This window comes from Pteropus alecto, unplaced genomic scaffold (assembly GCF_000325575.1).
Source record: "Pteropus alecto unplaced genomic scaffold, ASM32557v1 scaffold43, whole genome shotgun sequence".
Lineage (NCBI taxonomy): Eukaryota > Metazoa > Chordata > Mammalia > Chiroptera > Pteropodidae > Pteropus > Pteropus alecto.
In genome coordinates, this window is record NW_006435764.1 from 2,328,348 (window position 1) to 2,340,547 (window position 12,200).

Sequence of the window (12,200 nt, forward strand, 5' to 3'; positions counted from 1 at the left end):
GTGGCCCCACATGGACGTCTTAGCGGTGGACCGGCCCGGCCCACGTGTTCTCTCCCACGGGAGGGCGGCACCCTTGGGCCTCATCTCCGCCCCGCCCCCAGAGAGCAGAGCTGAGGCACGCACGCCCCTCTGAGTCTCCTTCTGATCTGCATTGGGGGCACAGGGCCTGGCTCCCAGCTGCGCTCAATAAATGATAACTAGCGTCGAACATTTGCACGATGCAGGACGCCAGGGCGAAGGGGAAGGGCACCAAATATCTGGGCTCCGTGGGTCCAGGTGCCAGGCACAGGGGAGGTGCGTGCAGCGTGGCAGGACCAGGGCCCGGCCCAGCGGGGGCCCCGAGTTCTCAGCCCACGCCGATGGTGTGTGGCGCGTGTTTATTTGCTGACCGTACAGTGGATAGGTGAGGTCAGCATGCATTTATATGGGGTGTCTGGCAGGAGCCAGATGCTGGGGCCGATACAGAGAAATCAGGCCGGTCCCCGCCCTGAGCGCCGTCGAGAACGGGGTCCTCGGAGCCTCTCCTGGGGGTCAGATTGTGTGGCGTGGTGGTTCCGAGCCTGCGCGAAGGTGCTGTCGGCCGCTGAAGTCCTCATCCTGGACCTGCCACTTAGGCGGTGTGACTGTCGCCGTCCTTACTGTCACTGTCCGTAAAATGGGTCCAGTTGTCCCACCTCTCTCACTGGGCTGCAGTCAGGGCATGAGCCCCGATGGCCACAAATCGTGGCCCAGGGGAAGGACTCCATAAACGTTGGTGAGGACGAAGACAGTGACAATCAGCAGAGACATGGACGTAGCTGGCCAGCTCCCCAGGGTGGGCACCCAGGGTCCTGAGCGGGGACGCGGAGCGGGGCGTGAAAGGGAGCGGAAGGCAGAGGGGCCTTCCTGGCCGGACGCGGTCAGGCCTGCAGAGCGGCATGCACCCCCGGGAGGCCCTGAGTGTCCACGGAGCAGATGCCGAGAACAGGGCCTAGGGCACGGTGACTGGCGGCGGTGACCGCAGCCATTACGCTGTCGCCATTCAGGGGATTGTCCGAGCCCGAGGGAGAGTGACGGGGAAGGAGTGGACGGCGGGTGGGAGCCGAGCCACAGGGGGCCCCACCCGCGTGGCAGTTAGGCTGTGTGAGCTGCTGTAACACGTGAACCCCTGCAGGGCAGCATAATGCGAGAGACCTTTGATTCTTACTTTACCAGTTCCGTGCACAGAGACCAGGCTTCTTCCGGGATCCTTGAGGGTCCCACTATGCTGTTGGGCCTGGGAGCCCCAGCTTAGAGCCGGGAGAAGCAGAAAGAAAGGGTAGGGAGGGCACCTGGGCTTCCATAGAAGCCGAGCTTGGAAGGGACCCCCGCCTTGCAATGGGATGTGCTCACATTCCATTGGTGGGGAACGGTCCTATGACCGTGCCTGGGTGCAAGGGCAGCTGGGAAATGTAGTCCTGGGCTGAACCCCACTCCTCCCCCCACCTCCCAGAGGCCACTCCACACTGCGTAGAAAGGGAGCGTGCGTGTTTGCTGAGCCAGCCGCCTCTGGGCATAAAAGCGGCCAAAGGGTGTTACACTGACCCTTCTCAGTGCCCTGACGTGTGTCCGCTTTGGAACTGAAAGTGTGTGTCTCGGGGACGGAGTAAAGTGACGTTTTCCTGGGAATGTGAGATCGAGGAGGCTGACAACACAGAGGGCTCCAGGGCCTTAAATGGGACTTCTGGCCATTTTCCCGAAGCCGGTCCATCATTTCTCTATATTTTTTCCCAGGGTTTAGAAAGGATATTGTCTGGGAGATTTCATTGGGGGGAGGGGACATATGCAAACAGTAAATCACAACCCGCCGTGTCTGTGTCGTTGTGGGGTTTTCCCCCGCAGCCCCAAGCTGTCTTATACACCTTACTGCATCGTCCAGATCATTTCCTGGGAAATTTATGACTGAATCTGATAAGTAAGGAGGCAGAGAACCTAACCAGGAACGTTAATCATGGTGGTTTGCTGGGGGGGTTGGTTCCTCCCCTTTTTTTTAGGAGAAAGCAACTATAATTGAAAATAACAGTAAACGTTTTTTCCCCCAAAGGCAGTCATCCGCGGCTCTCGGATTCGCTGAAGCCTCAGCGGCATGGCTTGAGACTGCTGCTCGGGCCCCACGGGCCAAGCAGGCCGCTGCCACCCCAGCGAGAACTTGAACTTGCATGGCCCGGTCTTCTTTGCAGAGTGCTTCCTCCCACGTGCCCTGCGAGCTGAGCACCCCAGGACTCTGCCTCTGGAACGGAGCCCCTGACTCTTCAGGAGTCAGCCTTGGGGTTCATATGTGTGCCCCAAATTTGGCAGAGTCAGCCCCAGGCCCAAGTCTCGTCTTCCTCCCAGATTTTTCCCCAGGAGGGCGGGTCTCACGCCTCGTCGGTCGGATGGACGAGAGGCCCGGCCAGCCTCGCGTGGTCCTGGCGTTGGGGACGGTGACTTTTCTAAGTGGTGTTTCTCTTCCCCCCGTGCAGACACCCGTACAGACCGCAGCAAGAAGCTCTTCAGGCACTACACGGTCGGCTCGTACGACAGCTTCGATGCCTCCAGGTAAGATGTGCTGCTTTCTCGGCCCCGCCCCCCGGCCGGAGGAGCACGTAGGTGCAGCGAAGGTGCTGGGCCACCCCGCATGGCGCACTCCAACCCCCTTCGCTGGCTTCCCCCTGCGTGTCCCCCATGATCCCCGTCACATGGGCCAGAGAACCTGGGGGTGGGTCTCCATGCCGCCTGCAGCTGGGGGTCGGGCTGCCGCGTGCTGCGGGGTGGCCCAGGAGAGCCTGGCCCTGTTTGAGAGGGAGCGGCGCACACGTCAGAGATGGCAGCCCTTGGCCTTGGCCCCGGGCTCTGGGGCAGCATGAAGGCAGCGCATTGACCGCCCCCCGCCCCCGGGAATGTTTAGGACCCTGCAGCTCGGGCTTGGTGCCCCATCTGCATTTTCCGTGCTCCTTCCTGCCGCTGAGCCGAGGGTTTTGTACAAAAGGGCTCATTCCCCTTGACGGGCAGAGACTGAGCACGGGTTTCCTTCTGGCTGCTTTCGAGAGGGGCGTCGGGCCCCCGCAGAGCCTGGCACCACGCACCTCGTTCCTCCGGTGCCGCCGCCTGGGCCGTGTCTGAGCTTCCCCGCAGGAGCCACGCTGGGGAGGACACGTCCTAGGGTCCCAGTGCGTCTCTTCCTTTGAACACTGGGAGGCGCAGGCGGGCCGGGTCCCGCTGGGCGGGGGGGCTGTGCCCTACTTCAGAGCAGTGGCTCCGAGCCCCGGGGAATGACAGGCAGTTCTGGCCAGCGTCCCTGTTCCCACGTCAGCCTCTCCCGATTGTATCGTCCCTACACATGAGGGTGATCTGTCCCCTTGCCTCTGTCACAAACACAAGTCTCTCTCCACGGGGGCCGCAGGTGTGTGGAAACCCGTCCCCCACCCGGACGGGGGGTGTAGTGTGTGAGCTTGGTGACAGTCAGCCTGTGACACAGAGGACATGTGGCTGGCTGTTTGTGAGGGTGCTGCTCCCCGCCTCGCTGGACGGGCATCCATGGGGCCCCTTCTGAGAATCCCGCCAACCCCATCTCCCCCAGAGAGGTCCCAGCTGGAGGAGGATCCTGACACCCTGCCCAGGGCTCACCCCGCCAGGACCCGGTCTCCAAACGCGCTCACCTGCCTGCGCGGGCTCTAACCTGGTCCCGTTTGCTTGTTCGTTTTTCTAAGTTAAAGTTCACATAACCTACGATTGCCATCTTAAAGTGCGCAGCTCAGTGGCATTTAGTACATTCACAATATGGTGCAGCCGCCACCTCTATCTCGTTCCAAAAGGCTTTCGTCGCCCCAAGGGGAGACCCCACACCCGTTGGCAGTCGCGCCCCGCTCGGCCCGCCCACCTGGCAGCCACCTATCAACTCTCCAGACGTCCCCTGTAAATGGCGTCACGCAGAGTGACCTTTCGTGTCTGGCTTCTCTACTGAGACTGCTTTCGGGGTCCATCCACGCTGCAGCGTGTGTCCGTCCCTCGGCCCCTCTCTCCCCGATGTTTTTACTGTGGCAGAAAAAGCACACAGCACAGTTGACCGTCCAGACCACCTTCAGGCGCACGGCTCAGGGGCATGGAACACAGTCACGCGGCCGTGCAGCCGTCACCACCTCCGTCGCCGGCACGTCTCCGTCTTCCCAAACTGACACTCTGTCCCCATGAACACTCAGTCCCCTCCCCTCCCCCGGCCCGCCACCTACTTCCTGTCTCTGCAAGCCTGGCTCCCTAGCTGCCCCGTAGAGTAGGGTCGCACGGATCTGTCCTTCAGTGTCTGGCTCATTTCACTCGGCACGGTGCCCTCCAGGTTCGTCCGTGCCGTGCCGGGTGTCGGCACTTCCCCCCTTGTTAAGGCCGAGTGTCACTCCTCGTCTGTGCAGAGCGCATGAGGATCAGCCACTTTCTCCATCGACGGTCACTTGAGTCGCTTCCTCCTTTAGGCTGCTGTGGACGCTGCCGTGGGCGTTGGTGGGCAAGCGTCGCGGTTCTTTGGGGTGCGTGCCTAGGAGGGGCGCTGCCGGTTACAGCTGGCCCAGGGTGCTTTCTCCCATAGATGAGGTGTGTTAGAGCCGGCATCCCACGCCCAGCTGGGGCCTAGGGCCCGCCTCCCGGGGGCTTTGGGACCGTCCAGATCTCGCTAAGGTTGCCCACTTTCTGGCCCTGAAAGGCCATGCTGTGACACGGCCTGGCCACCAGCACAGCCCACAGAGGGCGCTCAGAGGCTGCTGGTTTCCGGGAGCCACGCCGGATGCAGCTCTCCTGCTAACAGCAGGTGGCTGCCCATCACAGTGGACTCGGGCACACGGTCACGGTCAGCTCCCCTCACACCCAGCTTCCATTCTGTCTGGGAGCTGCGGCCGTGGTCACCTTGAGGGCTGCCCAGGCTGGGCGGGGGCTTCGGGTAAGGGGGCCCCTGAAAGTGAGTAGGGTCCAGGGGGTGGCCCACCCGCAGGCCGTGGCTTCACAGAGCTGTCCCCACACCGGGGGCCCGCGTGTGCGTGGGGCGGGCGTGCACACACACTCAGCGTGTGACACAGGAGCCTCCCGGTGCGGGCTGCTTCCGTGTGGGGGAGGGGTCGAAGGGCCTGACTGGACTGAGCCCAGAGAGCAAAAGGCCATGGGCCAGGCTGGGTCACATGTCACGGGGCTGGCGGCGGGACCAGAGGTGACACGGGACGCACGCTGCAGCCTGGCCAGCAGAAGACATGGGGGCCGCAGTTGCCATCCGGGGACAGTCAGGGCTGTCTGAGGAGGCAGTGAGCCCCCCGCCCCCGGAGGCATTCCAGCGGCGTGGTGTTCTCTCGCCGGAATGTCATGGAAGGTTGGAACGGATGACGTTTGAGGTCCCTGCTGGCTCTGCACCGTGTGTACTGACCGCCTGCTTGGCTCCAGGACCTGGGACCACAGAGGACAGGGACACTGGCCACACCCAGCCGGTTGTCGCTTCCAAGTGTGTGGAAAAAGCCTCGGCCTTTTCCAGAGCTTAGGAGTCAGCCCTGATACCCGCGGTGAAGGGATCCCGCCGGCTGTGGCCTCCTGCGACGAGGTGTGGCAGACAGAAGGAAAAGTAATGGTTTCCTGTCACTGTGCCTTGACCGCGGCGCCACTGACTGCCGCCCTCCCAGCGACCTTAGAAAGCGGTGCCATTTTCCACTCGGAAGACGGACACTGAAGCAGGGAAGGGACGTCCACATCGAAGACCTGGCCCTCGGTCACACGATCGGTCAATGATGTTACCTCGGTTAGCATAGGACCTCGGAGCTTTTCCTAAAGGGTGCAGGGTTTAGCCTGTGGGGCCCGCTACACCCCGGAACTGACCTTCTGCAGACCGTGAACTTGGCGGAGGCGATGGCGGGCGGGCAGCGAGGGAGCTCGTGGATCCCACACGCCGCGGTAACCCAGGCGACTGACGGGTATCGGAGTGAGCGGCTGACGGCCGGCTCCTCTGAATGAGCAAGCAGAAAGCATCTGGGGGGCGTGCATGCTGCAGTGGGGGCGTGGACCAGCCAGCAGTTCATTAGCCCGCTTCAGAATCCACTTAGAAATTAGAAACGGCCTAATGAGATGCAGAGGTCTGGGGGCCGCGCCTGCCCTCCGGGCCAATTATCCACCATGGGCTGGGGTGACCGTCTGGGTAGGCGGTTCCTGGCTGAGGCCACCCCATTGAAATGCAAACGTAATTAGAAAAAATGCAAGAGGAAGCCAGACTCAGCCAGACAGTCTCTGAATCAGTCGGGAGGTTTCTCCACTTCCCACCCGCTTTATGTCAAAAACTTCACACAAGGACTCAGCTGAAAAGTGGAATGGCCAGGACACGCCCGTTTGTTGCTGGACGGTCCAGCTGCCCCGGCCACATCCTGTGCAGAATCCTCGCCACCTACCCAGCACACCGGGAAGGGTGGGCGCACGGCCCAGGCCAGGAAGCCGGAGCCCGGGGCCATTTCTGCACAGGGCCCTACGGGGATGTTGGTGGCATTTTAAAACACTTCTCAGCATAGCAACGGAATCTCAGGTTCTCACCCCCCTTAAATCGGACCCCCAGCTTCATGAGCCTGGGGCATCCAGGACTCTACCTGGGACGGACAGACAGGGGAGATCCAGGGTGGCTGAACAGACTCCGCCCACCCATTCACCCACCACCTCTGCATTCAGCCAGCCAGCCAGCCAGACAGCTACCCGGTGATCCACCCATTCATCTACTCACCCATCCACACACCCACTCGTCCATCATCCACCCGTCCATCATATCCATGTATCTGCCCATCTGTCCATCCATCCATTCATTCATCTACCCAACCACACACCCCCACCCATCTGTCCACCCTCCACCCATCCAACCATCCATCCACCTACCTGTCACTCACCCACCTGCCTGTCCATCCACCCGCCCCTCACCCATCCATCCATCTAGCCACTCAGCCACTTAAGTCATCTATGTATCTATATCGATTGAACCAAAATTCATCAAAGCCTGACTTTTCGGGGGCTAAGGATGCGGGGGTAAACAAGCACTGACTCTGACTTCAGTTAGATTAAAGTCTTATCAGCAATGATAACAACAAGGTTAACCAATAAAGCAGAGGCTCCTCTCTGTGCTTAGTGCTGGCCTCTCCGCCAGGTTGGGGCAGGCCAGCTTTATTTACGTCAGGGGCCAGGGAAGGTGTCTCCGAGGCGGTGACTTCGGCGTTAAAGCCTGGAGTCCGGGGAGCACTCAGTCCTCCGCAGAAGGCCCAGCCAGCGCAGAGGCGCTGCACCGGGAAGGGGGGCCTGGACGCAGGAAGAGCAGTGGGCGGGAAAGACGCTGGGGCGACGTGCAGAGTGGGCCCCGTGCCCCGTGCCGGGAGTGCGTACGTCCCCGTACCTGCGGTGGGGGACGCCGGACAGCCCTCAGCAGAAGGGCGACGTGACCCGATTAACTTTGCTGGGGGAAAACGGGCAGAAGGACAAACAGGGAGCCCTTATGAGACCACAGCGGTCATCCGGGCCCGGAGATGCCGGTGGCTCGGGCTGGCAGAAGAGGCGGGAGAGAGAGGCAGATGGCCTCAAGGTGTGGGGTCAAGTTAGGGCAGACGGGACCCGCCAAGGCGCTGGACATGGAGCCGAGGGAGGGCGAGGATGGTGCTCTCTCTGGGGCGTACGGGGAGGGGCGCCCGGAAGCCAGCGGCTGTCACGCCCACCCCCGTTGGCATGGAGCTCAGCAGGGTCTCTCCTGCACATGCACAGCTGCACGGGCAGCACTGCGGCCCTGGGCCCACGTTGGGGACGGGTCGAGAAGGTGCCAGTTCCCATTCTTCCCGTCGCCTGGAGAGACCGGCTCTCTCCTCGAGATCGAATCAGAAAGGCAGCAAATTATGCCCGGACCCAGAGCTACTTGCTTTTCTGGCTTCCAAACATAGTCCAATCTTGACGTATTTTTACTCGGTGACCGGAAATATATCCACGTGGTGTAGGGATTCAAAACGTGCAGTAAGTGGTCTAGCACGAAGAGGGGGTCCCCATCTCGCCCACACCCGCCAACCTCCAAGTTTCTCTCCCCACGGCGAACCTCGGTTACCCGTTTCCCGAGGACCTTTCCCGAGTCGGACCCTCCTGCAGGAGCTCACGCACGTTATCTGTAGCCTTTTAAATCCCTTGGGAATAACGTCCTGAGTTTTCTGTCTAACTTTCCAACCGAGTCCCTGGGTGCCCTCGGGCACCTCACTGCCCCTCTGTGACCTCCCAGCCCGTCTGCAAAGGGCAGATCTCATTTCCGGCTCACGCACTGTCCCCAGGGGCGTTCGTGTGAGGGTGAATGAGCGAGCACGGGTTTGGTGCTTGCAGCTCCTCGGAGGCACGTGCCGTATAAATCCGGAGGCTGCTGAATCGCGAGCGCATGTGGGTAGCTGGCTGTCCTCTGAGGCGCTAACTTGGTGTTCTGGAAGCCTGCCTCGGCGTGTAGGTAGTAGGCAGTGAATGGCAAGGAGCATCATCGATTGCCCGCATTCTCTCTCCACCATGATTTCATATTTCGCATTGTTTTATTATTCCTTAGATTGAAAAGAGGGATCCACGTGTGAGTATGTTCGCCGGCTGCGTTCGCGAGAACCGGTCTCCGTGTCTTCCCCGGCCCTTGTGCCCAGCGGCTAATGACGAAGCGCCTCTGGGGGAGGGAGGGGGTCTGCTTTGCGATCACACGTGCCTGTATTTTTGTTTTACGAGTGTTTATTGCTTCTGTGACTTTTTGAAACCGAGAAAGGGCGAGGTGGCTCTCGGGCGCAGGCCAAGTAAGACGTCACCGCAGCTGCATGTCCCCGCGCTTCCGTCCTGCCCTCCCGCGTGACCGTGTGCCTGCCCGCAGCGGCCGGGAGCCGGGGCTCCGTCTGGACGAGTCAGAGCCCCAGGAATGCGCCCCGACCCGAACCCCTTACGGTCCCCCCAACATTGTTCTTCTCCATGTTCTAGCCAGCGCCCAAGGGGAGAGCTGGCGCCCGCCCCCCTGTCGCCCACCTTCCCTCCTCCCCGCCCTCGGCCAGTCCGTCTCGGGGTCTGAGGGCCCCTGCCCCCTCCCCGTCCTCCCGCTGCTCCCCCTGGTCGGCGCCTCCGCTCTCGTTCACACTGTCCGTACCCCCAACACCTGGCTGCCCAGGGGACCTGGTCCTCTCCATTCTCAGGGGACGCTTTCCCTCCCTTCACAGACTTTGATTAATTTAACCGAACCACAAGACCAGGCTCGGATGGAGGGAGACGGTTGTCTTTCCGCGTCCCCCAGCCTCGTCCACGTGACCCCGCTTGGCAGAGTTCTCGCTTCGTCCTTCTGACGTTCCCTCCCTAACCCGTATTTCTTACTTGGACGACGTAAAGCGTCGCCGCGTCTTTGCCGTCGAAGTGGAGGCGCTCGCAGCCCCCGCCGTGCCTCCGTCGCACCCCCGTCCTGCCAGCTGACTACCTTACGAGGGCTCCTCAGACTCCTCCCGTGTCTGGAGCGTTTTAGACAGAATCCGTTGACCCTTTGCTATATTTACATCCATATTTAAGTCTTCCTGCTTCTGTCGATATGTTGGATGCAAAGTACAAAACCAGCAGGAAGCCCTACGTCACCATGAAAACGTAAACGGTGGCATCGGTTCCAAAGCCGCGGCTGGGACTCGGACCCTCGTGACACACACGAGCCAGCGGCTCCTTAGCCTCCCGCCCTCGGCCGGTCAGTTAATGCCGCGGGTCCAAGCCGCGTGGGAAAGCGGCCACGTTTCGCTCTCGAAGTTTCTGTTTCTCCTGGAGTTTCTGGTCGCCCTTGTGTTTTTCTCGTGGGAAAAGAATCCTGTCCCCTTCGGCAATGCGCTGAAATGCCCTCCGGTTTCTTTCGTGGCCCTCTGGCGGTCCGCCCCGGGGCGGGGTCCCCCGGGAACAGCCATCGTCCTGAGCCTTCCCTGCCTGGAGCTGCTGGACGAGCAAGTTGTTCCCTCACCCTCGTTCTGCGGAAACACGTTCACATAGCCGGAGTGTAAACGTGCACGTCTCCCGTTGTCAGGTGTGCTCGGTGCAGTAGAAATCCAGGTGCAGAATAACATGGTCTTCCTCCCGCGCGATAGAGACGCGGCCCCAGGGTCGCCCCGCCCGGCTGGCTGCCGGCGAGAACTCGGGGTGCTGTCCGGTGCTCACCCCGGTGGAGGTGCCGCTTGGGGACCCTCTCAGAGCCTCGTAGGAATTTCATCAGACCTGGATTTTCCTTGATGCCCTGAAATGCCCCCGCGTTGGGTCTGGGTGTGAGTCCTGTCATTTGTGGTGTTCGCTATTCTGAAGCAGTTTTCGCTCTAAAAATCTAGTAGCTCCCCCTTATCCACGGGGCATGCGTTCCAAGACCCCCAGTGGACGCCTGAAACTACAAAGGATACCAGGTCCCATGTGTACACGTACAGGGTTTTCCCTATACGTATGTACCTGTGATAAAGTTTAATTTATAAATTAGACACAGTAAGAAATTAACAACCGTAACTAATAATAAAGTAGAACGATCGTAACAACTCACTGTAATAAAAGTAGCGTGAACGTGACGTCGTTCAGTGAAATTAGGGTCACTTGAACACACGCCGTGACACCGTGACCGCCGATCGGATCACCGAGACGGCTGAGTGACTGACGGGCGGGGGCTCGGACGGGGCGGAGGCGCGATTCACGTCCTGGGGGGACGGAGCGGGGCCACGTGAGATGTCGTCACACTACTCAGAACGGTGTGTGCAGCTTACAACGCGAATCGTTTATTTCCGGAAGCTTCCGTTTCCTTTTTCCGGGCTGCAGTTGACAGCTCGTAGCTGACACCATGGAAGGCGCAATTACGGGTTGCAGGGGTGCGGCTGCGTCCTGCCGTCACTGCCCTGGACCCCGCCTCGCCCTCCCCGACTCGCCCTCCCCACCTCGGTCTCCCCGGACATCCCGTGGACAATGACCGAGTCCCACCCGTCCCTCGTTTCCCCGTGTCTCCAGCTCCCCGCCTTTCTGCTCCGAGTTCTGGGAAACGCCCTCGGCTTCCAGCCCATCTGCGTGAGTTATTATTTTGACAGTCACATCATTGTGTTCAAGAGCTCTTCCTGTCGGCGGCGGGATCAGCATCTGAAGCGCGAGCGAGGGGGGTCCTGGTCTCTCTGGCAGCACGGCAGGCGGCTGCGAGGCAGCCGGTCTGCACACGTGGCGGCTCAGGCCAGAGCCCGGTGCACGGCGTGCACCTTGCCCCCTCCCCCGCCCGGGAAGCAGACAGACACAGGCGCTCGCACGTATCTGCCGGACACACCGAAGCAGGATCCAAACTGAGATCCGATTGTTTTGGAGGGAGCGTGGCCAGGTGACCTGGGGATGGGGTGGTGAGGACAGCTACACGTCCCAGGGACGCTGGGTCCAAGCCGAGTGGAGAAAGGGGAGGACACGGTCTGGCCAGGGAGAGGTACACGATGCCCAGGGCCAGAGGGACCCGCACACCCTGCCGGCCCCCCACTCACCAGCCCCGTGACCCAGACAAGCGCGTTCGCTCTCCGCTCCATCCAGCATCGTCTGAGACTCGGCAGGTTGGCAGCTGATTCTGCCTCGTCGGGCCCTTCGAGATTCAGACCCAGCAGCTAGCTATGCAGGGAGCCAAACACGGGCCTGGCACCGAGTGTGGGTCCTGGGCGCGCTCTAGCTCCGAGCCCCACGGGATGGCTGGGGGCTGCTGCTGGGGGGCCGGGCCCGGCGAGGGCTCCTCCAGCAGTAAGTGGACTCCAGCCCCCCACAGCCAGCGTCCCCTCCAGCACTCTCCTGGTGTCACGGGCCGGTCTCCGGGGCTTGGGCTGTCTTGAGTCCCCAGACCAAAGCGGGGCGTTGGGAGTGGGGGTGTCTTCTATCTGGGGACATGCTCAGACCCTCTAAAACAGCAGGAGTGTCCTCCTGACCGTGTCCTCCTGACCTGCCGGAGATCTAGCTCAGAAACTGCTCCGTTCAGAGGTGGGGAGCGTGGCCTTCGGGGTTGGCGAGGGGCTCATTACTGGAGCGGTGAGTGTAGTGGCCCTCGGGGCACTCCTGGACGGCCGGTTCTGGCCCAGGACGCTAGGCCTCAGGTCGGCCTCGTCAGTGGGGCTGTCCGGGAGGCCCTGGCACCGTTTTTCTGGGCCCGGTGGCCCCTCAGCACGGGGATTTGTCTGGCTCAGAGCACCCTCAGGCCACATTTAGTA

At 61.4% G+C, this 12,200-nt stretch overlaps 1 protein-coding gene across 1 annotated transcript in view; it reads left to right on the plus strand.

Moving 5' to 3' along the window:
- Window positions 1-12,200, plus strand: part of SHANK2 (SH3 and multiple ankyrin repeat domains 2) — a 408,406-nt gene that overhangs the window by 244,958 nt on the left and 151,248 nt on the right. Inside the window, exon 17 of the mRNA XM_025046286.1 lies at window positions 2,481-2,556. Coding sequence (XP_024902054.1) covers window positions 2,481-2,556 — 76 coding nt within the window. The remainder of the gene's footprint in view (window positions 1-2,480; window positions 2,557-12,200) is intronic.